This window comes from Leopardus geoffroyi, chromosome C1, assembly GCF_018350155.1.
Source record: "Leopardus geoffroyi isolate Oge1 chromosome C1, O.geoffroyi_Oge1_pat1.0, whole genome shotgun sequence".
Lineage (NCBI taxonomy): Eukaryota > Metazoa > Chordata > Mammalia > Carnivora > Felidae > Leopardus > Leopardus geoffroyi.
The window spans coordinates 2,163,237-2,189,405 of NC_059328.1; the positions used below are offsets into that span (position 1 = coordinate 2,163,237).

The window sequence follows — 26,169 nt, forward strand, 5'->3', positions numbered from 1 at the left end:
CAGGACAGGAGAGACGTGGGCGATGGGTAATGAGGCCAACACCCCCGGTGGGATAAAGGGAAGCCTGCCTGATGTGTGAGCCGAGGCAAGCCTTGGGTGCGGCCACACGGCACTTCCCGAGCACAGCCCAGGGAAGCCTCCAGGCCAGGGGAGGGTGTAGACGCAGCCCTAATCGTCCTTTGGGCCTGTTCTCGTTGCCATAAACCACCCAGAAGATGCCTCCCTCCTGGGGAAGGCAGGAGGGACTCTCTTCAGGCTGCGTGTTCAGAGGTGTCCCCTGGGAGCGGGGGCACCGTCCCCCTCCATGCTGAGCCCAGACCGCGTTAACACGCCACCTTCTTTCTTAGCTGTCCCCACGGGGAAGACGGCGGCCGGTGTACCTTGTTTCACAGTGTTTCTCGGAGACTGGCCAGCAGGGGGAGGGAGCCCCACAGCCTCTGAGCCCATCCCGACTCCCTGAAGGAGCCCGGAGCCAGCTCCGTCCCAAGCTCGCTCTCCGGCCGTCTCCAGACAGGACTTCATCTTGGAAAGTCACGCCTGTACATGTCTACGGTCTACACTTACGTGAAAGCGCGGTGTGTGCAGACAGGAGTGCCTGCGTCTAGGGTAACGCGGCCATCCTCCCCCTCCACCGCGCACTCTCTGGGGAACCACCTTCCGGGGTGTCAGAGCCCCCCCCCCTCAGGCCCTAACCTCCGGCCAGGGCTCCGGGGCCACGGGACCAGCTCATTCCAACGGGCAGCAGGCTCTGCTCACCAGAAGGGGTGTCCGTGCCCACAGGGACCAGCAGTCCCCCCAGGGTACACCCCTACTGCACTCACGGGAGCTGTGGACTCAGGACTACGGCGGGTGCGTGTGGCTGCCCCTGCCCCCCATCCCCCGTTTTCTCACACCCCCTCCCCCTGAGGCTGGGGAAGGAAGTACACTGCCCGTGCCATTTCACAGATGAGGAAACTGAGGCTAAGTCTGGGGTCTCAGGCATCACAGCTGGGCTGGAGTCTGGCATTTGCTCCGGTGGCCATATGCCTGAGCCCCCCCACCGTGTGCCCCCTTGTCCCACCTCAGGAGTTGGGGACCCGTCCCTCAACTCGCTGGGGTCCATGAACCTGGGCACAGGCCCAGGCGTCCCGTGGCTCTGTCTGCTCCTGGAGGCCAGAGTCCGGTAAGGGAATGCCACAGCCCACCCCCCACCCCAACCTGTGTGCCCCAGAGAGGGTCAGCGCGGGGCAGGAGGGGCCCCCGCTGCACCGGTGCTCGCCAGACCCCATACACGGTCCTGGAGCCTTTCTCCCACTGTGCTGGGGGAGGGGCACCTTGGGAGAGCAAAGCCAAGAACTCACGGCATGGAGGAGAAGCTCTGTGTGCTTAGAGGAAAACGCAGATCGATCGAGGGGAGTCACCATCCCTGGGTTCCAAACTCTGGGTCTACAAAACTCAAAGGTTCAGAGAAAATAAACCTTTAAGGTGTGATGAGGTGGGAGGGACGCTCTCTCTCGCAGGGGAGCATTCTGGAGAGTGGGGTGGACCTCTCTTCAACACCGACACCAGCCACTCTGGGGCGAGAAAGGGTGCTGTCCTCCCCCCCCCCCCCACCGCCCGCCCCAGGGCCCCAGCCTACGACCACCAGGGACAGGCCAGGGTGTCAGGTCAAAAGCAGACTGCCGCGTCTCTGTCTCCATAGGCTAAAGCACTTTAGCGCTTTCAGGCTAAAACAAAAACAAAAAAACAAAAACACCACCCATGTTTTTAATGTAATTAATCCTTTTCAAGCGGTATTAATGGATCTATTCCAATGATATTAACTTTTTTTGGTAATGTAATCTTGGGAAAACGTGTTATTTTTTTAGCTGTGTTTTGGTGGGAAGTTTTGTTTTTGTAACATAATAAAGCCAAGTTCCGAAGGCTGTCTCTGAATAACTCCGCTAAGACAACAGAATGCACGGGAGCAGCAGCTCCTGAAGCCCCCACGCCAGGCTTGAGCAGCGACCCCCACCCCGCCCCGCCCCGGGTTTCTCCCGGGTTTTCAGTGGGAGGAGCCCGCGGGCGCCCTCCTCCCCGGGGCTGTGTGCTCAGAGGTGTCCGAGGTCACTCAGGTCACTCGCACAAGAACGGCCTCAGGGCAAACACACGGTTCTGTCCTTGCAAAGCTGGTGAACCTCACAGGCCTGACTTGGGCCTCGGCCTGCCAACCGAGCCCTGGAAGAGCGGGCTCATCCGAGCTCCGTGGGGGCCGAGAGAGGGGTCTGGACTTCAGAAAGGTCACGCGGGGCCGGGGGGGGGGGCGGTCACAAATTCCCTCCCAGCAAGCAGCCTGGAGTGGAGCACATTCACGTTTCTCTGCAAAACTTAGGAAAAGACGGCAGAGAGCTCATGTCTGTTCAACTGGGGCTGGGCCCACGCGGGCTTGTTTCCATGCTTCTAGTTCTCAGGTTTCTGCATTTCAGAACCCGAAGAGTCAGGGGCGCTGCCCCAGCAGAATAGGGCTCTTGCATCTGTTCAACCTGGAGGGAGGTCCAAGTCTTTTTAGACCTCTGGCTGAAACGAAGCACAAGATAAAAGGGACAAAGGCCAGATAGAGCCATGCCCACAGTCCTCTGGCACACACCGAGGCAGGGACACCACATGAAGGCAGGTCAGGAGAGGCCAGGCGGGGCCAGGAGAAATCAGGTGAAGCCAGGAGAGGTCAGATGGGACCTGGAGAGGCCAGGTGGGGCCAGGAAAGGCCAGGAGAGGTCAGATGGATCAGGAGAGGCCAGGTGGGGCCAGGAGAGGCCAGGTGGGGCCAGGAAAGGCCAGGAGAGGTCAGACAGGACCTGGAGAGGCCAGGTGGGGCCAGGAAAGGCCAGGAGAGGTCAGACGGGACCTGGAGAGGCCAGGTGGGGCCAGGAGAGGCCAGGTGGGGCCAGGAAAGGCCAGGAGAGGTCAGACAGGACCTGGAGAGGCCAGGTGGGGCCAGGAGAGGCCAGGTAGGGCCAAGAGAGGACAGGAGAGATCAGATGAGGCCAGGAGAGATCAGACGGGACCAGGAGAGGCCAGGTGGGGCTAGGTGTGGCAGCCTGGGCCCCAGCTACACCTTTCTGGTCGGGCCCATTCATTTCCTTGGAGCAAAACCTGTTCATCCCTCTCCTCAGTTGTCATCTGTTCCAGGGCCCACTGTGGCGGGCTGAGCGGAACGTGCCCTCGTCCCATCACAGGGACAGGAATCCCAACACACCGACACCTCTGAACTGGAAGGGAAACAAGACTCAGGTTGTTTAAATAAAGGCAGCTTCTGAGGAGCCAACACAGCGCGACAGTTTCCGCACGAGGGCGCCTTTAATATCCTCGCTCAGAAACTTTTGAAAAGTAGGGTATGAACGACGCGTCCAATTACTTTCAAACACATAAAACACCTCCAGTATGTCTGCGGTGTAATTTAAGAAGAGATCTGGGCTCCGAGCAGACCCGCCACTTTGCAAGGCTCTCTTGTTCCGGGAGCGTCCACACCACCCCTATGTAGCTGCGGAAAAGAGAAGAGAGGGCCTGCTTCTGAAGCGTGTTCCCCGCCCCTCGGGAGGAAAACGGTGTCCATTCGCGCCCCCACCTCCAAAGGGAGCCTATATTCAGGCAAGAATAGCGAACAGCAAAGTGGGCTCTCACACGGCGTCAGGATATTTCGTCCCATCTCCCAGGACCGTGCTGTACATTATCGTACGCAGACACACGTCTCCACGGGTTCTCCAAGACATCTGTCTGGTTTTTATTATTTTTATTTGTTTAAGTTTATTTATTTCGAGAGACAGGGAGCAGGGGAGGGGTGGAGAGAGAGAATCCCAAGCAGGCTCCGCACGGTCAGCGCAGAGCCCGAAGCCCAGATCCCACGAACAGTGAGATCACGACCCGAGCCGAGATCAAGAGTCCGCCGCTTGGCCGACTCAGCCCCCTAGGTGCCTCGACTGTTTGGTTTGTAAATACTGCTACCACTGCTCAAAACGCCCCAGTGAGACCTGCAGCCTGCCGCTTGCACGTGACATTTAGTGTCGAATATGCCCCACCAACCTCAGCTCTGCTTCCTAGAATCCACACTATCAACACCGGTCTACACCTCAGGCACAAGAGAATAACCGGAGAGAAAAAGGGCTTTGGCAAAACGAACTGCAAAAACGCTGGCAGCGAGCACGCCCGGCTTCTGGCTCTAACTTCCCGCCGGGCTCTGAAGAAGCACGCAGCCCCGGGTCAAGCCGGAGGACTACACTACACCGCAAACACAACCCTGGTAAGATTTTCAGAGTAATGATGTGCTGAGCAACCTCAGTGATCACTGAGCTGACGGTGCTGGGTCTGGGCTGGCAGGGGGCCCGAGGGAGGTCCCGGGGACATGGCGACATGCTGGGGGCTGGTCACATAGGTTGTTCAGTTTGCAAAAACGCGCTGAGCTCAGGCACCTGTGTACATGCCGTGTACCAATGTGTGTTCTCTATGTGTTATGCTTCAGTTACAAGGGTGCAAACTCTTGTTTGGCTTAAGAAGGGAGCCACCAGGAAGACAGCACCATAGATCATCTAAAACTACAATCTGCCAGCTTGCCAAAAACCCACAAATTTTAAACCTTTACGCACATGCTTAGGTGATGAAAACAAGACTAATAGTACTATAGCATTCAGCCGAACCCTTTCAGAACGCCGTTTGTGCGCTAACGAGTCAGGATTAAGCCTTCTTAACGCGTTATTAGGAATGGATTTCCCATTAGGAGTAGTTAGGGACTTGGGAGAGTCAGGTGGGCAGGAACTACAGGCGCTACAGCAAGCCTGGCGGCCGGGGCGCACCAGCCAGCTCAGGGTCAGCAGGCACGGGGAGGGGCCCTGCTCCCCTGTGGCTGGCTGGGCTGCACCTGACACTGGCCAGGCTGCTGCCGTGGTGGCAGCGGGTCCGGATCGCTGTCACTCCCAGTGTTAGGCTCAGCCGCTGGAGACACCGCTACCTGACAAGGGCTCACGTCTCACCCGGCTGTGTGAGTTAGGGAGCAGGGCTCTGCGTTCAGAACACCTCAAATCCAACCACGGGGCCACTGTGGTCCGAGCCTGAACTACTGTGGCGCCCCAGCCCCCGCCCTGCGTCTCCCTGCCTCCTTCTGCCCCTGGGCCGCTACCGTGGGGTCTTCCGAAGGGTGCAAGGACCTGCTGGAACAATGCTTGCAAAGCTCCAGCCGGGTCAGTCAGCCTTCCATGCGCCGCCCCCAGGGGCTTCCCAAGCACCGAGCCACGGAGCACCACCCCAAGCCTCTGTGCCCACTGCTCTGACCTTGTTTCTGACCCTCGCTACCAGCTCGCTGCACTCCTGCCAGCTCGGTGGCTTTGCTGTTCCTTGAACAAGCCACAGGGGGCCTACTTCGGGGCTTTAACAGGACTTAGTTTCCCCTCTGTGCAGATACCTGCACAGCCCGCTCACCCATTCGGGTGCCCGCCCCAGTGACCGGACCCTCTTCCGAAGCCTCCCCACCCTCCTCTTCCCCGCCCCGCGTGACTCGTCTTCGGGGAACCGAGTGGCGCTGACGTTCCATTGTACTCGTGTTTGTCCACTGAATTCGGCAGCTCAGAACGAGGACTCTGCTGCGCTGGGGGCCGTGTCTACAGCGCCCAGAGCGGTGCCAGCCCGGGCAGGTGGCAAGGGAACATCTGTATCCGGCTCTCGAGCCCCCGGCGCGCCCAACACTCCTTCGCGAAGGAGGAAGCCAGCGTGCTAGCAGCCATTCACCTCCGAAGGAGCGCTCGCGGCCACACCCCACCCCAAGTCGGCCGGGGCCGAGGCGGCCAGGGGACCCGGCCCCGAACCACCAGGCGTCAGGCCTCTGACGGAAGTGTTTGCTCGGCCAGCTTTGAGGGCACCGCCGGCCTTTTCACTTGGAGAGCAGGAAACACGGAAAGGGGGCCGGCAGGGCAGACGTGCCACGGCTGGTGGAGGAACTGATGGCACGGGGAGGGGAGAAGATACCCAGCACAGACGCCCGAGCGGCCGACGGGACGACCCCCACGAACACGAGGTCGGAGTGGGGTGCGCGGACCCCTCCCTCAGGACCGGGTCCCAGCGCTACACCACCGCCAGCCAGAAGCGCGCCCTCCCGCGGGAAGACGGGGCCTGGGTCCCCGGGTGCGGGAAGGGGTCGAAAGCTGGGACTGCAAGGGCGCCCGCAGCCGGAGCGCGTCCGCCGGCGAACGCCCGTTGATTTAAGGCCTCTGAGAACCCCGCATCGACCCGGAACCGGAAGTGCGGGGAAGGTCAGCAGCAAGGTGTAGGCGTGAGGTGTGGCTCTGGACGCGGGGCGTGGCCGGAGCTGCTCTTGGCGGGGCGGGGCCCGGGCGGGACGGGACAGAAGCACTCCTTGGAAGGACGTGGTTCCGGACGCGAGGCGGGGGAGAGGGGCGGGGGTTAGGATGGTGGGGCGGGGCTGGGGGGGGGGGGGCCGGAGCGCCTGGAAGGGCGTGGTTCTGGACTCGGGGCGGGTTTTAGGATGGTGGGGCGGGGCTGGGGGCCGGAGCACCTCCTGGAAGGGCGTGGTTCTGGACTCAGGGCGGGCAGGGGCGGGGTTTATGGTGGCGGGGCGGGGCTAGGGCGGAGCCCTGGGCTCCAGGCTTGGGGCCGGAGGGCGTCCTGGAAGGGCGACGTTCGGGACTCAGGAGCGGGCTCTGGGCGAGGGCGTTGGAATGACGGCCACTGTCTCCAGGTCCCCGAGGCCCTCACCTTCTGGCGGTGGCTCTGTGCCTATTTCCCTGCGGAGCCTCTTCCCCCACGAGATTTCCTTGATCAGCGACAGGGCTTTTTCACATATTAATGTCTATCTTTGCAAAAATTGGCTTTCCAATTAAAATTTTTTTTAATAACCATAAATCATAGGCTTTTGGGGCACCTGAATTTTGCTCGGGTTTTGTTAACGGGGTCACTGAAACCCCCAGGGTGCGGGACTCCGGCACCTGCGCGAGCTGTGGGGTGTCTCACTAGCTGAGCAGGGCGCTCCTGGAAAATTGGCTGCTGCGGGAGACCCCGCCAGCGTCCTCTCGCTTCCAAGATACATTATCTGGTGTCTCCCAGTCGGTTAGCCAACTCCCTCCGATTTTCGAGAAAATCTAGTCCTTTTCTTGCAAGGTGACGGTACCAGAAAGGTGACTGGTTTACGTGCTGGAATCACTGCCCCAAGATAAGTGTTCTATTTAATACTGACTTCTCTAATGATTGTCACCTTGGGTTAAAGGTTATTAAATAGGCTTGTTTTATAAGTTTCTATTTAGCTGCACAAGTAATCTGAAAGCATTTTGAGGTGGTGAATTTATTTTTTTAAATAAAAGTTTCTTGCAAAGATCATATCATGAATTTCCTTCAGCCTGCAAGAAAAGAAGTCATCCGACCTCCACTCCCACCCCACTAAAAGCTTGTATACCTGGGGTTTTGTCTCTGTGTCATTAAAGATGTCCTGAGGAGGGCTGGGAGACCATCAGCAGGGAGCCAGGCTTCTCTCTCTCGTCTTGCTTTCTGTGTTTTTTCTTTAAAATGCAATTTTTAAGTAATGTCCACACCCAATGCGGGGTTCAAACTCGCAACCCTGAGGTCAAGAGTCGCACATTCCACTGTGGAGCCAGCCGGGAGCCCCCCTTCTTGGTCTTTCTTGGCCAAATGGTTTCATTCTCAAGGCCAACTCCTGGTGTGGAACTTTGGACATTGCTTGAAAGATGGGAGAGTGGAAGGTAACAAGATCACAACTCGAACCTCAGCGAGCCTCCACGTAAAGACCTCTCCGGAGACCCAGTGGCTTCTTTGGCACAGCTGCGGAATGTCGTCTTAACTAGGTTAACCCGTGCCAGGCGTAAAACCCAAGTTCTGTTAAAGGAGAGAACACCTGGGTGGCTCAGTCGGTTAAGCGTCCGACTTCGGCTCAGGGCATGATCTCGCGGTCTGTGAGTTCGAGCCCCGCTTCGGGCTCTGTGCTGACAGCTCGGAGCCTGGAACCTGCTTCAGATTCTGTGTCTCTCTCTCTCTCTGCCCCTCTCCTGCTCGTGCTCTGTCTCTCAATAATAAATACACGTTAAAAAAATTTCTTTAAATAAATAAGCGTTGAAAAATAAATAAATAAATAAATAAATAAATAAATAAATAAATAAATAAATAGCAGGATACTGGATAAGCAGCCGTCCAGTCGGGATGTGATCCCATTTCTAGATTTTGAACCCAGGATGCCTTCCTGGGTCATATCTGAGTAACAGTAAAGGTGAAGACCGAGTGTCTCAGGGTAAAGTGTAAGCTCCACGGGACCAGAGACCTCACTGCGCTGTCCCCAGCCCCTGAAACAAGCCCGACATTTTTCCTGGCTGTGAATATTTCCTGAATTGAAGTTTAAAATAAGCTGGAGTGTCCCCCGCTTTTACTGAATTTTTCTTCAAAGTCCCTGAAGCCAGAAATGGTACTTCATTCAGCCAGACATGTTTCAGGCACCTGCTACGTACCAGGCACCTTCCTGAGGCCGGCGAATCAGGTCTGGAGAACTCCCTGAAATCACTACTGCTCGACCGAAGGCAGTTCTAATGGGTGGTGGATTGTGTCTCCCCCAAATTCGCATGCCGAGGTCCTGTGAACGTGACCTTCTTAAGAAACAGGGCCACGGGGCGCCTGGGTGGCGCAGTCGGTTAAGCGTCCGACTTCAGCCAGGTCATGATCTCGCGGTCCGTGAGTTCGAGCCCCGCGTCGGGCTCTGTGCTGACAGCTCAGAGCCTGGAGCCTGTTTCCGATTCTGTGTCTCCCTCTCTCTCTGCCCCTCCCCCGTTCATGCTCTGTCTCTCTCTGTCCCAAAAATAAATAAACGTTGGAAAAAAAATTAAAAAAAAAAAAAAAAAAAGAAACAGGGCCAGTGTGGATGTATTTGGTTAAGACGAGGTGTACTGGAATAGGGGGGCCCCCTCTTCCGAGATGGCCAGTGTGCTGATAAAAAGGGGAAATTTGGACACAGGCACACAGGGACAAGGCCACACAAAGATGAAGCAGAGGTGGGGAAGGTGGTTCTACAGCCACGGATCCCCAGAGGCTAGCTGGGGAAGAGGCTGGGAACAGAGTCTCCCTCCTGGTCCTTAGAAGGAGCCAGGTCTGTTGACGCCTTGATCTTGGACCTCAGAGGTGCGGGAGAACAACCCCGTGCTGTGAGCGCCCAGCCTACGGTGCTGTCATGCGGCCCCAGGAAACCGGTACAGTGAAAGGCACCCTTGGGGATTCTGGCTGCATCCCCAAAGCTCTTACACCTTCCACAGAGGCACTCCCCAGCAAGAGGAGTCCAGGCCCCAAGAATCTGGCCTCCGCTGCTCTTTGAACAAGCCGAGGTCACTCCCACGTCCAGCTGATGAGTTGGTCTCTGCTGGCAATGCTGTTCCTCCCGATTTCCCCCCGTGGTGGACTCCCCGGCGTCCGGGCCCCGGCGTCACGGGGAACAGCCCACCTTCTCCAACCCGCCCACAGCACCTGCCATTACCGGCTCCCTCGACCCCCGCGCATCTCCATCGGATGCTCCATCGGAGCCCTTACCGCGAGCCGAAATGCTCCTGTACGTCTGCGCCTCGGTTTTTGTTGTTTCCTCTGCTGGAGCATGAGAAACGGGAGAGCCAGGGTTGGGCTGCAGTCTTTCCATCCCAGTGCCCGGAAGCGCGTCAGGCTCGCAGGAGATGCTCAAACCACGCAGGGAGCCGGGCGGTACAGCGTACTGATTGCCTCCAAGAGGTGCCTTAGGACCTTAGGGCACGTGGGCTTGCATTCGGCCCGTGACCACCCCGAGAATCCTTCTGGGTCCTTCCCAACCCCTTCTCATCCTGTCGCCTCTCCATCTGCTGGAGAAGGAGGGAATGGTCAGGGATGGTTAGAGGAGAAGAAAAGGACTCTTCCACACCTTTTAATAAGCTTTTGTCCAAGTTTATTTATTGTTGAGAGAGAGAGAGAGACGGAGAGAGCGAGCGGGGGAGGGGCAGCACGGAGCCCGATGCAGGGCCGGAACTCACAAACCCTGAGATCGTGACCTGAGCCGAACCGATAGTCGGACGCCCAGGTGCCCCTCTTCCACACCTTTTAAAAAGTTATTTGTTAAATAAAATTGGGGCAAAATATAAATAGCACAAAACTGACCGCTTCAAACGTACCGCTCCGTGGCATTAGGGCACCACATTCCCCCTGTGGTGCCGCCGTCATCACCGTCCATCCCCAGGACACTTTCCGTCTTGCAGACGGAGACTGAAACTCTCGGCCCTAAACGCTAACCGCCTTTCCCCCTCCCACCTTCGGTCTCGAGGAGTCTCACTCCTCTGTGTGCTGCGTGCGTGCGTGTGGCATCACACAGGGTTTGTCCTTTTGTGCCTGGCTTCTTTCACAAAGCATAATGTCCCCGGGGGCCATTTGTGCTGTGGCAGCCATCAGGATGTCCTGCCTTCTCAGGGCTGAGTGAGATTCCATTCTGTGGATCTCCTCTATTGTGTTTCTCCATTCATCCGTTGATGGGCATTTGGGTTGCTCCTGCCTTCTGGCAACTGTCACTAATGCTGCTGTGAACGTGGGTGGGCAGACATCTTCTCTGCCTTTTTGTTTTTAATTTTTTATATTTATTTGTTTTTGAGAGAGAGACAGAGCACAAGCAGAGGAGGGGCAGAGAGAGAGGGAGACACAGAATCGGAAGCGGGCTCCAGGCTCCGAGCTGTCAGCACAGAGCCCGACACGGGGCTCGAACCCATGAACTGTGAGATCATGCCCTGAGCCGAAGTTCGACGCCCAACCGACTGAGCCACCCAGGCACCCCTGTTTCCCTTTTTATAAGGACCCCAGTCAGATGGCTCAGAACCCACCCTCATGACCTCTGTAAAGACCCTATTTCCGAATCAGGCCACATCCTGAGATTCTGGGGGTTAGGACTTCAACAGACCTTTTTGGGGGGTAACGGTCGCTGTGTGTCCCCCCCCCCCCCGTTGCAATGCAGTGCACCAGGTGGTGTGCTTGGGCGGGGCGGGGGGGGGGGGAGTGTGGCCACACTTCCAGGCCACAGCACTGCTAACCAGGGGCCCTCGGGGCTCCCACCTCCTGCCTCCGACGCTGGTCACGGAGGTGGAGCCTCGTCAGCCTGGGTCCCTGACCAACAGACAGAGACCCTGTCCTCGACCCAACTTTAACGGGGCCCCTCTGAGCCCTCTTCTTGCCCCCGAGGCCCCCATCCTGGCCTCCCCCATCCATGTTTGGCCAAGTCAGTTTCAGCAAGAGTCCTGCAAGGCCAGTTTTCAGGGTCCCTGGCCCCTTGTCATCCAACCACACCTCTTCTTCCCCTCCCTGTGCGTGAGCCCTCGGCCTGGCCCTGGAGAGGAGCCCCCACTCTTGCTGCCCCGCTTAGCAAGGTCCATCCGCGACCCCCTCAGGCTGCTCCTGGGCTGGGGGCCCCGCTCACCTGCCGCATTCAGAGTTGAGTTCAATCTCTCTCACCTGCTCTACTCCTTGAATAAAGTCTTCCTTTCCGTCCTGACGAGGGTCGGAGGAATTTTTCTGCAACGTGGCCAGTGGCGCCCAGCGAGGCAGGCAGCAGGGTCCAGAAAAGCCGTGCTGGGCTCAGCCCCTGGGGCCCGGCTGGCCGCTGCCACGGCGTGCCACGGGCTGTCCCACGGACTCCGTGGTGCCCTTGGGGCCCAGGGCAGCGTCTGGCGCCTGGCAGACACTCAGTAAGTGAGAATAAGTGAACAGCCCAAACGCCAAAAAGACAGACAGAAAGGCAAAGTTAGAACTAATTTGCCTCTGAGCTCCTTGGCGTCCAAACTGCTGACGGTGAACAGCAGTGAAAGCGGAGGTCAGTGCCACATGTGATTCATTAGGCCCCTGTTTTGTCCTCCTTCCCAACTACCCAGCTGGGCCCGGTCCCTCTAGGACGGCAAACAGGTGGTAGCACTGAGGACGAAAGTGGTTAACGATGATCGTAGTTAACAACAGGCCGTCCTTACTGCGTGCCTCAGCTCTTTACTCTTTCCGATTGAATCCTCACGCCGGCTCTGTGAGCTGGGGGTTATCTTCACCCCCATTGTAGAGATGAGAAAACCGGCCCAGAGAGGGGACGTGGCTTCCCAGGGACGAGTCATAGGAGAATGTGGGTTCCCACCCAAACCAGACGGGGTTTCGTGCGTGAATGTGTGTATGGGGTCTGTGCGCGTGTGGGTGTGTGCCATGTACGTGAGTACGGGACCCGCGCCTGGACCGACGCCTGCAAGGAACACAGGGTGGCCCTCGCGGTGTGACCTGGGGGTGCCTCGCACGCTCCTTGCTGCAGGCTGTGCTAACGGAGCCCCGCTCTCAGACAAGCGGTGCGGTGAGGGAGCAGGCTTGCACGGGGCGGGGATGAATTTAGAGGGGGCGAGTGTAAGTTAAGAGTCTGTCACAAAAACTCAGGGGAGAGGGGCGCCTGGGTGGCTCAGTCGGCGAAGCGTCCGACTTCGGCTCAGGTCATGATCTCACAGTTGGTGAGTTCGAGCCCCGTGTTGGGCTCTGTGCTGACAGTGCAGAGCCTGCTTGGGATTCTCTCTCTCTCTCTCTCTCTCTCTCTCTCTCTCTCTGCCCCTCCCCACCTACCCCGCTGGTGTGCACGTGAGTGCTCTCACAATAAACTTAAAACAAAATTATACAAGAAACGAAATGCTTCTTAAATTTCCATATCGGAGCCACGGCAGCGGGGTCCAACTTCAGGTAAGGCAGAGCACTGATGGGGGGCGAGGACAGAGACAAGAAGGGACGGGGCCGCCGGGGCCTCGGCCGCCTCTCCTGGGAACAGCTTCTGGGTCCCCTCGCGGGCAGGAAGTTAAGACGAGTCACAGAAAATTAGGCCAAATGGCACGGCCTGTTTCTATGGAGACGTCAGTGATGCCACACACGCTCCCCGGATCCCACAGGACGCGGGGCTTCCGGAGCCGGCCCCGCCCGGGCCTGAGCAGGCGTACCCGTGAGCCCGGCTCCCGCAGAGGCCGACCGGCCACGGCGTCCTTCCGCTGCCCGACCGCGGTCTCTGCACCCGCCCTGAGGATGCTGCGGGCCGGAGCCCTCCCCCCCAGGAAGCGCAGCCTGGAGCCCAACCCGCTGGAGAAGGGCGTGCTGCTCCTGCAGAGCGTGGCCGGCCACGGCAGCTGCGGGGGGCGCGGCCTCAGCAAGTCGGCTCGGGCCCTCGGCCGCTTCTACGGGAATCTGGTATGGGGTCCCGGCGGGCGGACGGCCTGCTTCTGCCCCTCGACTGAGGGCCTCCAGATGCGCTCCGGTGATGGCCCCAGAAGGGCAGATTCCGGGGGGTGCAGAGCCCGTGAGCGAGGAGGCACCGTCCGCCTTGAGCCTTCCTCAGAGGGGTCTCCAGGAGGAGCCAACGGGGAGAGGAGAGGATGGGGGGAGGGGAGCACAGCCGGCAGGTCCCTGAAGGTACCTCAGGCTCCAGGAGACCAGAGAGCCAACCCAGGGTCCCCAAGGACTCCCCCGGCGGATGCCGCCAGTGTCTCCAGCCGGTGCACACGCTGTCCTGAAGCTCGCGGTGCTCGGGGAGAGGGGCAGGCGGCTTCCAGGGTCTCCTCTCTGTGTCTCGTTGTCCCCACTCCGCCAGGACGGACGCAAGCAAGACGCCAGCGCCGAGGACACCAGCTTCACGGCCGAACTGGAGGAGCTGAGAAAGGTGTTCCTCGCGCGGCCTGACTGCCCTCAGTTCAGCACCAGGGCCACGTCCGTGTGTCCTTACGGTGAGAGCCACCGACCGGGGGGGCTCCCGCGTGAAACCGCCTTCTTCCCCCATGGAGTCGGGCGGCCTTCCCTGCTGGCACATGTCAGCCAGAGCGGCGGCCCGCGGTGGCTGTGCGCGGTGGCCGCGGTTGCTGCTGCTGCTGAAACTCGCTATGTGGGCAGGAGCCCCAGCTGGAACCAGCAGCAGAGGCAGAGGCCGGAGGGGTGGGAGGAGGGAAGGGTGGGAGGAGGGAAGGGTGGGAGGAGGAGGGGTGGGAGGAGGGAAGAGTGGGAGGAGGGGTGGGAGGAGGGGTGGGAGGAAGGGTGGGAGGAAGGGTGGGAGGAGGAGGGGTGGGAGGAGGGAGGGGAGGTAAAGCCTCCTTTCTTTTCCCTAGTCTCCTTCAGCAGACTCAATTCGCTTGGGGGAGGGGGGAGAATGTTGAAAATTCTGGAAGCTGCCAAAAAGGGGTCATAAGGCCAAAGACAGGAACAAACCCCTGTGAGGAGCCCGACAGCCGCCTGGTGGTGCCCCGTCCCGTTTTGTCCCGGGAGAACCAGAGGCTTTTATTTTTTTTTTATAATTTTTAATTTTTTTTTTTTTTTTTCAACGTTCATTCATTTTTGGGACAGAGAGAGACAGAGCATGAACGGGGGAGGGGCAGAGAGAGAGGGAGACACAGAATCGGAAACAGGCTCCAGGCTCTGAGCCATCAACCCAGAGCCCGACGCGGGGCTCGAACTCACGGACCGCGAGACCGCGACCTGGCTGAAGTCGGACGCCCAACCGACTGCGCCACCCAGGCGCCCCCCAGAGGCTTTTAGAGGGCAGCCGGGCACTCTGTGTTCACCAAGGGGCAGTGACCAGGCCAGGCAGCACCCCATACCCCTCAGGTCCCAGCCTGCACTGGGCCCACGTGCCCACACATGACGTTGTCCGAAGGGACAGGGCAATGGAGGCTTAGTGCCGTTGCCGGGAACAGGAGCCTTGTTCGTGTCCGAGGTGGGGGCCCCTACCAGCACCCCTTTGTCAAGCCTGGAACCTCAGCAGCCTCTGCTCCCGATCCGGGACTTGTGGGCTGGGCTGGCCGGGACGGCCGGGGGGACCACAATGCATCCTGCATGCTGCTCGTGCGCAAACCGCGACAGCTCGGGGGCAGCTGGGTCTGCCCTTCGGGACAGAGGGGCTTCTCAGCTACCATGAAGCTGAGCCTTTCTTACAGGAGATGCGGGGTCCTTCCGGGGAGGGGTGCCGCCATTTGGAGAGGCTCAGCTGCACCCGCTGCTCTGGGCCAGCACACCAACGCGGGCAGGAGGACGGAACCGTGTCTCTGTTCAGTCCCAGGGTTCCTGCAGGTCCCCTGACATGGCACCTTTAATCCCACCTGAGGTTTACAAAGAAATGGAAGCGTGGCCCCTGCCCTGGAGGTCGTGGAAGGTGTAGCCTGAGCGGCCATCGGCTGGCGTCTTGAACCCCCTGCAGGTTCAGCCATCTCAGCCGAGTTATCCGAGGAGTTGCGCGCGGCACTGGATTCCTGGAAGGCGACCCAGGACCCGTTCTCCAGCCAGCAGGTGGACGGTGAGGGCAGGGCCGGCTGCCACCGGGGTCCTCTCCTCATCACACCAGCCCCGAGGCCTCTGCCTGCACCTGCCCCTGGCCCCTGCTCCCCCCCAGGCCTCCCTGATCCTGCCCCATGGGGACCACCTGACTGTCTCTGTGTCTCTGGCACAGGGTGCGTCCCTCCTTGAGTAGAACACACTGTTCCCACACGCGAATATACTTTCTTTCCTTTATCCAAAGATGATCTCTGCACGCAGAGGTCTCCTTTGTCTGAACGCCAGGAAACCCCTCACAAATGTCTGGGCCACCTGGCGCACCGTGGCATCAGCATGACCCCTGCTGTCCTGGCCCCCAGGCCCCGGGAATCTCGAAGGGCTGCTTTCACCATTTCCCTCCCTTTCTTCAACACGCACATGGGCAGGTGGGGAAGGACGGACAAGGGCGGTCACAAGTAGGGGTGTGGTGAGCCCGGCCGGGCAGTGAAGGGTTTCTGGGGGGGGGACATGATCATGGAAGGCCCCGGGGCCGCTCAGCATGGGATAGTCTGACTGCCCCCCTGCTTCTCGACAGGGCGCCTCCTTCCCTTTAGTAAGAGCGCCTGTGAGTTCAACTGCTTGAGGACAAGTGAATCCCGGATGATAAGCCCGGTCCCCAGCAGCCCAGTCCTAGCGCACAGCCAGCTGAGAAAGCGCGTGCCCTGGTACATCTCCGTCATCCACGAGAAGGTACGGCCATGTGCGGAGCCCTGGGCACAGACCCTGAGCCACGTGCCCCAGCTCCGCATTCCGCTGGCGAGGAGGGCCGCGGCCACCCTGGGGGCTCTCGTGCCAGGATCCGGTCAGCTGTTCAGGCAGGTCCCCAGACGCGGCCGAAGCTGACCCGCAGCTCCCTCTTCTGGTTCCGTGAATCAGACGTTTCCAAACCCTGCAGCCCCCGTGCACCTTCACCCCAGTGGGCGGCGGGTTAAGCTGGCGTGGGTCCCGCCCCCTGGCATGCAGCTCGCCCCACGAGTCATGACCTCAACCATTCACATGCCTTTGACCCGATATTTCCACTTGGGAGGATGTATTCTTAAAGATTAACAACCAGCTTGGTGTGCAAAGATCTACCTACGAGTTGATTTGTTGGGATTTGATTCTCTGCATCCTTATTTGTGACAGAGAACGGCCAGTAATTTACCTGTCTGGTTATTCTCTTGTTTGCTTTTGGTGTCAGAGTAAATCTGGCCTCAAAACAAACCACCAAGCAGTGCCCGGGTGGCTCAGTCTGTTAAGCGCCCGACTCTGGATCTCGGCTCAGAGCATGATCTCACGGTTCATGGGTTTGAACCCCGCATCGGGCTCCATGCTGACAATGCCGAGCCTGCTTGGGATTCTCTCTCTCTCTCAAAATAAATAATAAACTTAAAAAGTTTTTTTAAAAACCATCGAAAAGTTGGGAGGCATTTTCTCCCTTCCGTTCTCTATTCTCTGGAAGGGTCTACATGAGATTGGTGAAGAATTCATCACTGAGGACTCCTGCAGAGTCCTCAGAGAGAAGGTCCTACAAATAATGAAGTCACTTCCTTGAAAGATATTCAGAGTTCCATCTCCCTCTTGTTTCAGTTTGGGGAAGCGATGTTTTTGTTTCTTGTTTTTTTTTAGGAATGTGTCTGTTTCATGTAAATTTTCAAATTTATTGGCCTAGTCCTGTACAGGATGGTGTTTTATTACCCCTCCAATTTCTGCAGAGAGAAAGCATGCCTCTTTTCCATTCCTGATGGTGCTAACTCCTGCCCTCTCTCTTTCTCTCCATCTGTCCTGCTAGGTGTTTATCAACGTTAATAGACTTTCCTTAGAACCTGCTTCTGTAGTTGTCTTAAAGCTGGTGAAGCTTTCATGGCCGTCATGGAAATGAGCACACAAAATGTTGAGTAGCTGGTGGGCACACAAAACCCTGAGGGTGTGGGTCCATGGGTCTTCGTGTTACCTTTGATTCCCGAAACTCTGCCTCGACTTTTTCTGATAGATTTCACAACTTTGAAAGTGTTGATATCCTGGGACCACTTTGGGGAAAGCCTGAGGCTCTAATTAGCTAGAGCCACACAGATCTGTGTAAAAGAATGTTCTTTGCAACATGGTGTTCTTATGCAAACAGCGGGAAGGGGTATTACCAGCTGGCGGATGTGAACGGGCCTGGGGAAGGGCTGCAGGCTTGGCTGCCTCCAGGAGCTCGGAAGGTGTCCTTAGGGCTGTCTTTCCCTCATCTCTGCCTGGTCTGAACTGGCTGAGGTGATGCTTCATCACTGGAGGGAGGCCAGAGAGCCACCTGCAGCCACAAGCCCCCAGTCGCACCGAACATCCTCTTTCCAGTTTGGGACACATGCGTGGGTCTCGATCACTATGGCAGGGGAAAGAGGTGCGATTTTGACAGTCATTTTAACGTAATTGTATAAGCAGTTCCGCATTCCTACAGATCCCCCCGCCCCCGCCTTGCTGCTGGCTCCGCCCCTTCCCCCGCCATGCTGCTGGCTCCGCCCCTTCCCCCCCATGCTGCTGGCTGCGCCCCTCCCCCCACGCTGCTGGCTCCGCCCCCCCGCCATGCTGCTGGCTCCGCCCCCTCTCCCCTCCCCACCCTCCCAGATCCTCGTCCACCCTCTCCTCTGCCACAGCCTCAGCTCTTCTCTGAAGCCCTGAGGTGGATGGCTAGCCCGTTGGTTCCCTGCGGGCCCCAGTCGGTGCGGTGGGGCTCGGAATCCGTGCCCTCCGTGGCCTCGGCCTCACCCTACAAATCTCCATATGTCTTGATGTTGATCATTGTTCCGTTTCAAACTTCTAACCTCCTTGGCGCATCTGCTTCTTTGACTCGTGGGCCCCGTGGAAGCCTGGCACTTAAATCCCAAACATCTGGAGGGCTTCCTAGCTGCCTCCTTTTCCTCCGGCACCTGTGCCTGGACCACTTCCCTCCGGCCTCAGCTCAGATCTGCTGGTGGCAAGTCCTCCGGTTTCCGTTTGTCCAAAAACATCTGTATCGTGTCTCCGACTCTGAGGAACTGGGGGCACCGAGATTTTGAGCACAGAAGGTGGAGGGGCAGAGGGCGGGGCTCTCTGACAAGGCCCCGGGGCGGGGGTGGGTGACTGGGGCCAGGCCTGAAGGGCAGGTACCAGGAGCCCACCACCACCACCCCAGGCAAGGATTTGGGACCTGCCCTTAGGCAGGGGTGGCTGGGATTTCAGGCAGGGGTGGCAGGCCTGCCCTTCCTGGGCTCAGAGCTGCCCGTCTGCAGGCGCCCCGAGAGGGTGGGCCCGGGAGGGGCTCCAGCGGCACGTGGGGGCCACCTGTGCTTCTGTGCAGGATCACTGCCTGCGCACGCTGGGGGAGGAGGTGCAGCGCCTGTCCCAGCTGGAGGCCCTGCTTCGGAAGAAAGACGAGGAGGTCTCGGCCCTCCAGGAGGAGAGGGAGGCCTTGAAGAAGCAGCTGAAATTCCTCCTCCAAAGCAAAAGCCAAGAGATATTGGTATGTCAGGGCACGGGGTGAGCAGGGGGCCTGAGCCACGAGCTCTGCCGCCAAGGGTCCAAAGCTCCGGGTAGCCCTCGGGCCCCCCCGCAAGTGCCCCGTCGTCCCGGAAGCCTGCCACGTCCTGGTGGGGGCAGGGGCTCCGCGTAGAAACAGACCCCTGTGCTTTGCTGCCCGCTTGCTTGGTCCCTGGGGCGGGCCGTGTGTCTGTCTGGACTCCGCTTCCTTCCCGTAAGATGAGGGCCGGATCCTCCGAGATCCTGAAGGATGGAAGGAGCCCTGAAGGTGGCGTCCGGGGCTGAGACACGGACCCGGTGGGCGTGGCGGCTCAGTTGAGCCAGGTCTGTTCTGCCTGCAGGACATTCAGTGTCCTTGCCTATAAAGCAGTTGGGGTGGGGGGGGGGGCAGCACCGCCCCTTCCCAGGTCTGAACAGAGGGGCTGAACCAGGCAGGTGCTGGTAGGGCCCGGGGAAGCAGTCGCCTGCTTCCTAAAACTTGATTTCTTTCATTCCTGGGGATACAGCCCAGCATTATGCTGGGGGCACACATGAGGCGGGGGCGGGGACCCCCGAGATGCCACCAGAGAGAGCTGGACCAGACGCCGATGGCACGGTGCCAGCAGGCAGGGGCAGCAGGAATCTCCGGGGGCCTGGGGGCATCAGCCTGCCTTCCCTGCTCCCCAGGCCCCCCGGGGGCGCTTAGAGAGCTGTGAGCCACAGGAAACATGGGCCTGCTCACGTGCAGGCCACCGCCCCCCTTCTCAGCAACACAGCACCCTTGGCAGGAGGACACTGGCTCCCCTCCCTCCCCTGCAACATGGAGAGGCTGCTGTCCCCTTCCAGAAGGACAGGTCTCACCCCCGGGGGAGCCGAGGCTCACGCAGGCGTCTTACAGGAGCAGCCCTCAGAGTCTGCACCAAAGCCCTTGGGGAAGCTGAGCATCCTGAGAACCTTCTTCAGAGACGAGGAGGAGTTGCAGCACGGAAGGCAGGTGCCGGCCTGTCGGGAAACGGCGGGGGGGGGGGGGCGGGGGGAGGCCTGACCCCGGGCCACATCTGCAGGGGAGCCGGGCGGGGCCCAGGCCACGGTGTCCCACCCGTAGCTCTCACCTGCTGGCCTTTCCCCAGTCGTAGGCCCTCAGACACACCTGGGGGGAACAGGTGCAGGGTGGCGGGACTCCAGCCCCCCTGCCCCGGGGGGTGCCAGGGTCTCCAAGTGGACGAGGCTGACCCTGCCCGGGCTGGGGGGCCGCGGCCCCACGCCCAGTGCACTCCTGCCCGGCGTGCCTTCCGTGTCCCAGCTGCAGGACGAGTGTTCCGCGACCCGCAGGGGCAAGGACCTGGAAGCGGATGGCGGCCAAGAAGACGAGGCAGGAGAAGCGGAGGGCGCAACGGGCAGCGGGGAGGCCGCGCCCGAGGAGGGGGTTGAGGTGGAGGTGGAGCAGCTGGAGGAGGAGGAGGTGCAGGGGGCCGAGGCTCAGTCTAAGAGAAGTTCGAGCTCCCTGGAAGAGGCCTTCGAGCGGGAGCTGGTGGCCCAGCTGGAGGAGTACGAGCAGGTCATCTGGGAGCTCCAGGACGAGCTGCAGGTGACCAGGACCAGATACTCGCTCGCGACAGGTGCGGCCCCGGGGCCCGGGAGCCTGGGGGTGGGGGGGGGGGGCAAGGGACCGAGGCCCGTGTGGCGGGAGGCCGCCACCCTCAGCCCGGCTTCTCAGGCCCCTGCTCTCACTCCTCTCCTCCGCGGCGCTCACGCAGGAGCCATCGCGTCCTTACAACGCCGAGTGGGTTTCCAGGAGTCCCGGCTGCGGCAGGTGCACACGGAGAGCGAGGCCCTGCAGAGGGAGCTTCGGGAGCGGGAGGACCAGCTGCGCGCCATGTCCAACAAGGTGGCCGTGCCCCTGTCACCCTGGCACTGGGAGCCGGGAGCCCGGGCAGCCCCGCACCGTCCACCCCGGGCCGCTCGGCTCTGGGCGACTTCCCAGGACCCCCCGCCCCGCGTCCACCCGCCCCTAGCTGAGCACCGTGTTTTCTCGAAGTTTTTCACGCTCACAGCGTAAAGAATCAAGGAGTCCCACAGGCTCGTCGCCCCAGTAGGTGTGTCCGCCCTCCTCCCCCTCACGCGCCCCTCCCCCGCGGCGACCGCTCTCAACTCTTCCTTAGGAATCGCCCTGCAGGTTCCCGGACGGCATGCTTCCAACGCCCATTCTGGAACTTTCTGCATCATCACATTATCTGTTGCTTCCTCCTTCCTCCCCTGCCTGGGGTCCCCAACGCAGGGAGGTCCGCCTCCCGCCGGTGTCCCCCACCCAGGACCCCCAGGGGGGTGGGGGTGGGGGTGGGGGCACGTTGTCAGCAGCACACGCCTGCCTGGGGCTGAAACACGGGCTTCCGGAATGAGGATTAAGGTCCACTCTCTCTTCTGACCTACTCCCGCGTCTTCGTGGGCGCGCATCCTGCAGCGATCTTTTGATTAAAAAAACGAGTATGTGTAAACTGGGGGGACACCGCACTCCGCGAAAGGCCTGCTTCTACTTGGCACAGTGTGGCCGGGACAGCGCCTTCCGTCAGTGTGTCCCCGCCTCTCGCTCGCCCGGGCCCAGGCCGGGTGGCCGCGGTGCCGTCCTGGTCCCCGGTGCCCTGAAAGCTGGCGGACTTGTGCCATCGCGGCCCGTTCACCGTCCTGGGCTCTCCGGGACCAACCGGGAACGCGTGTCCTGTGGTTCTGGAAGCTCACGTTTATCTCGGTTTTTCGTTTCCTCCTCTTGTCTCTCGAACCTTCCGTCCTCCTGGCGTCCCTAGACCTGGTTCCCCCTCCTCTTCCGTCTCCTGGTCCGTCTGCCGTGCTTTCCTCGTTCTCGCAGCCTCCTCCCTCCTGCCTTTGTCACACTGACGCTTCCCCGATCCTGCCTTCCAGTTCTCCAACCTCAGGGAAGACAAGAAACACGAAGAGATGATGGGCCTCATGGAGAAGGACAACTTTCTCCTCCGCCAGGTGACCGCCAGGCGTGGTTAAACGGTCAGCCAGATCTTGCTGTTTTTGCTGTAAGTCCTGATGCAGCGTGGGGGACATGAGCCGCGAACCCCCTTCGCAGTCAGTCGGGGGCCCCCCTCCGTCAGGCGGCACCCCCATCAGCAGTGGCTGGAACGCAGGTGCACACAGAGGCTCCTCGCCACTGCTGGCTCCACATCTGGCTTGAACTCGGTGACGCCGGCCGTCTTGGGGGGACAAAGGGGCGGGGAACACGGGCGACCCTACTCCCCCGTCCTCCCCCCCCCCCCGCCCCCGCAGCAAGTGGCGGAGCTGCAGAGCCGACTCGCCAAGCAGGAACACATCATCTCGGAGCTGGAGGCCAAGGTCAGCCAGCTGCAGGACCAGGTGAGCCAGAAGGAGGGCCAGCTGCAGAGACAGAAGTGGCTGCAGGAGGAGATGGGGAGCAGGAACGAGATGATCCAGCAGGCGGAGCTGCAGGCCCGCGTGGCCCTGGAGAGCGCGCAGTCCCGGGTAGGCCCCGCGTGCAGAGCCAGGGCGCCCCGGCCTGGGGAGCTCAGGGAGTGAGCAGGGGCTCAGGCTCTTCCCCCCTCGTATCCTGGCCCCCCTGGCGCAGAGTTGCGCTCCAGAAATGGTGGTGGAGACAGCAGAGGTGTGAGGGGCCTTGCACACTTCGGCCCCGAGGCGGGGGCAGCCTCGCCCGCTTCGTGGATGGAGTCGCTGCCTTGGCTTGTGCTGAGAGTGGGCACCAGGGCTTGGCCGGCCAGGAAGGGGGGCTCTGCGGTCAGGGGGTATGCTAGTAACGCCACCATCGCCTTGCAAGCTACGGGGTGCTTGCCATGGGTCCGACACCGTTCTAAGCAGCTCGCTGAAGTCTTCTAAGCTCGTGCACAAAGCTACAAGCAGGTATTCTCCGCGTCCTCACTGTGTACGTAAAGGCACCCACAGCAGGGGAAGCTAAGTAATGCGTCTGAGCCCCCAGGGCCGCGCAGGGGTGGTGCTGGGATTTGAATAGCAGGATCCCATATCGGAGCCCCTACATGGGACGGGACGTGAGCAGAGGCACAGAGGGAGGCCGAGGTGCCCTCTGCTATGAGGGACCCCCCCCCCCAGGCGGAAAAGGAAACCAGCGGAAGAGCTGACTTGATTTAGAATCCGAAAAGCGGCAAAGGGAAAGGTCCTCTCTCTTTCCCACCCAGAGTGCCTGTGGCCACCCAGGTGCGCCCAACTCCCCGTGGGGGACAGGCTCCTGCTGGGTGGCTCTGAGGGCATCACCAAGGCCGCCCCCCCCGCACCTGCTATCTTTCATCAAGTGGTGTCCCACCCAGCTGGAGTGTTAGCGGGGTGCTGGGTGCTGGGGTCTCAAGTCTGTCTAGTAGGGCCTGGAGCACTGTGCTGAGAGGGTGAGCCTAGGCCTGGGGTTGGCAGGAAGGGGTGCCAGGACCTGCCAGTGATGCCTGAGACAGCCCGGGCATGGGGCACTATGGCCGGACACCCCCAGCTGACAGCCACCTCCAGAAGAGAGGGCGAGACCCCCACACCAGTGCGGTGCCAGCACCGAGCTGGCATCGGTCCACACTGGAAAACATGGGAGCCCCCCCTCAAGGTCCCGGGGCTCCTAACATCCCCTCTGTCCCGGAGCCAAAGTGGACCCTCCCTCCTGCAGCCTCTTCAGGCTGGTTCCCCTTTGGCCCTCCTGCTCTGTCGGGGCTTCCGGACGCGGAGACCGAGGAGCTGCTAGCGTGCCGCCGCCAGAACTCGGGGGGCCCCGTCTGAGGGCTTGTGGGGTACAGGTGGGCGGAGGCGGGCTGGGGCCCTGCACGTGCACAGCCAGGCCGATGGCAGCGAGACCAGACAGCCTGAGCCCCTTCCTCGTCAACACCCGGTTAATGCCCTGTCAGCGGCTAGTTACCGCCAGCAGCACGAGGCAAGGAGGGAGGGACCCCCAAGTGCCCCCTCCAATGCTAACAGGGAGGGGCTGACAGGCTCGCAGGGCGCCCTGGGGTCGGGAGGGGGCTGCGCCAGTTCCCTAGGGGAAGGGGGTGGCCCGGTGGGGGGTTGTTCAGAGCTCTGGTACCCCCCACCCCCGGCCTTTTAAAACCATTTCTTTTTCAATTAAAAAGGAAAAAAAAAGCAGTAGAAAGTCTTAAAGCCTTGGTGTCAGGCCCCGTCCCCCTGGGCCTGGGTTTGGATCCGGCCCCTTGTAGCTCCCGGGCAGACCAGCCGGCCTCTCCCACCTCTTCCGGTTTCTGCGGCTGTGAAAAGCGAGGGCACGTCTACCTTCTGAAAAGCTTCAAGCCGGGGTGGTGACTCCCCCGCTCCTTCCCTTTGCTCACAGCTCGAAAGACTAAGGAACAACATCATCCAGGCCACCTTCAGCACCCCCGGGATCAAGTCCTTGGCCACTGAGATCTCTGACAATGACATTCTGGAGGCCTTGCAGGTACATTTGGCGCTGGGCTGCCTCCTTGTCCCCGAGGCCGCGTCTCTGGGCGGGCGCTGACTAATCTGCAGCCAGACGCGGAGGGGAGAAGCCAGCATGGATGCCACGGACCCCCATTCTGGTTCTGTGTCACTGTTCGCCATCACCCGGGGATCATGCTTACTCTCTGCTCAGGCAGAGGGGGACCGGACCCCCTGAAAGGGTGGCGCTGTTGTACAGCTCGCGAGGCTAGCCGCTCTCGGCCTTCGGTGACCCCCAGCAGCAAGTCCGCGGGGGATGCACAGGGGCGGGGGGCCGAGCTGCTGGAGTCCTGGAGGTTCCCCCGCAGCAGGGACCCTGGCCCACCCAGCCTCTTCAGGGATGCTTCTCAGCACCTCGGCGTGGCCTCGGCTGGGATAGTCATCTGTTCAGGCAGGACCCTGGCACAGACCCCTCCCTGGCCTTGGCCCACGCTGTCATCTTGCTGACCCCAAACAGAGGCCTCACAGGGGCACGGTGGTGCAGGGAACATGGTGCAGACTTTGGGGCCGGCAGGGGTCAGTCACCACCCCTGTGGTCCTTGGCTGAGAAGCTGTGGCCGGGTCACTTGAGTTCAGAGCCACGGAGTTTCCCTCTGCACGTGGGAGACAGCGCGTCTGCGTCGGGGCGTGGTGGGGAGAGGGCCCTGGGAGCCGAGCCCCTGACCCAAACGTGCTCTGTGCGGCCCCGGGTGCCGCTCACAGGGGCTGCTTCGGTCCCCACGCCGCAAGCCTCCCACGGCAGGGCGCTTGCCACCAGGGCCTGTCCCCTTCCAGCGCCCCGCGTTTCCCTGAGACCTGATTTCTTTCCTCTGCGCCGTGGGGGTGGGGCCACGGCCAGTGGCGATCCCGCAGGGTGGCAAAGGTCTCAGGGGAGGGGGGCCCTGCATGAGGACCTGGGGGGAGGTCTCTGCAGCCTGGCTACCGTTGCTTGGGGAGAGGGAGAGGGAGGGGGAAGAGAAGAAAAGGGGGAGGAGAGGGAGAGAGAAGGAGGGGGAGGAGAGGGAGAGAGAGGGAGGGAAGGGTCCTCGGTACCACCCAGTAGTCAGGGAAGAATCCTTTCCCCTGCCAGTGTCGGACACAAAGACACAAAACAGTGACCGGCTGCGAAGCAGGAGAGGTGAGGGAGGGGGCAGGACAGAAGGGCCTGGAGGGACAGGCTCCGTGGCCTCTGAGGTCTCTCGGGCGGGGGCTGCTGGAGATTCGCAGGGGACCTAGTGCTGCTTCGGGGGAGAGCGACCGTGGACCGCGGCCCGTGGGGGGAGGGGCTCTCTTCCCCACTCCGAGTTCTGTGGGCTTCATCTCCGGGGGCCTGACCAGCAGCGGTGGGAGCGTTTTCTGCACAAAAGTTCGCAAATGCTGCAAGACCACAGCTTTTCCCCCTGGAGAGCCGGCGTCAGCGCTCGGAGCTCCGTGCAGGCCCTGCTGCCGGCTGCCCTTGGTGGGGGGGGTGGTGGTGGAGCAGCGGCGCCCCCGCAGCCACGGCCTGTGCTCCTCCCCAGAGGATCATCTCTGAGCGAGCCGACTACTACAATCAGCTGAAACAGAAAGGCATCAGGATGCCTCCCCTGCACCAGTCGGAGGCCCCTTCCTCCCAGAGCAAGTCCAAGAAGCTGGCCTCCAAGTAGAGCCCGCCTGCCCACGCGCCCCCCCCCCCCCGTCCCCCCCGTCCCCCCAGACGCTGGGCCCCAGCTCGCGGGGCCATCGTGTGTGGCCCGGTCTTCTCGCTTTAGAATTAAACCCTGTCCTTGGCCATGGGCTCAGCTTCTCTTTCCCTCCGGGACTCGTGGGGGCTCGGGTTCCATCCGCAGCCCCGATCTGCATCCCTGGCTCCTTCCTGGGGAGACCCACACACGGAGCAAGGGCCCCCTCCAGAGGCCCTGGGCTTTGAAGGCCTGAGCCTGGGTGCCTATAGGCTCCTTCAGTTGGGCCCACGGGGGGCCACCTCCGAAA

General features: G+C 60.8%; 1 protein-coding gene across 1 annotated transcript; it reads left to right on the plus strand.

The window, feature by feature from the left end:
* The first annotated feature begins 22 nt into the window (after nt 1-22).
* On the plus strand, nt 23-25,969 carry CCDC27 (coiled-coil domain containing 27). Its single transcript, XM_045482068.1, has 14 exons — nt 23-47; nt 1,066-1,162; nt 12,912-13,203; nt 13,604-13,736; nt 15,197-15,292; nt 15,845-15,999; nt 18,608-18,769; nt 19,664-19,759; nt 20,069-20,384; nt 20,523-20,653; nt 21,682-21,759; nt 22,057-22,269; nt 24,095-24,199; nt 25,719-25,969. Exons 1-14 carry the CDS (start codon nt 23-25, stop codon nt 25,842-25,844), a joined length of 2,025 nt encoding a protein of 674 aa, XP_045338024.1. The 3' UTR covers nt 25,845-25,969.
* Nucleotides 25,970-26,169: the final 200 nt, after the last annotated feature.

Coding starts and splice junctions, on each gene's coding strand:
- CCDC27 (XM_045482068.1), top strand. CDS start 23: ATGGGTAATGAGGCCAACACCCCCG. Junction 48..1,065: donor TAATGAGGCCAACACCCCCG/GTGGGATAAAGG, acceptor GTCCCACCTCAG/GAGTTGGGGACCCGTCCCTC. Junction 21,760..22,056: donor ACAACTTTCTCCTCCGCCAG/GTGACCGCCAGG, acceptor CCGCCCCCGCAG/CAAGTGGCGGAGCTGCAGAG.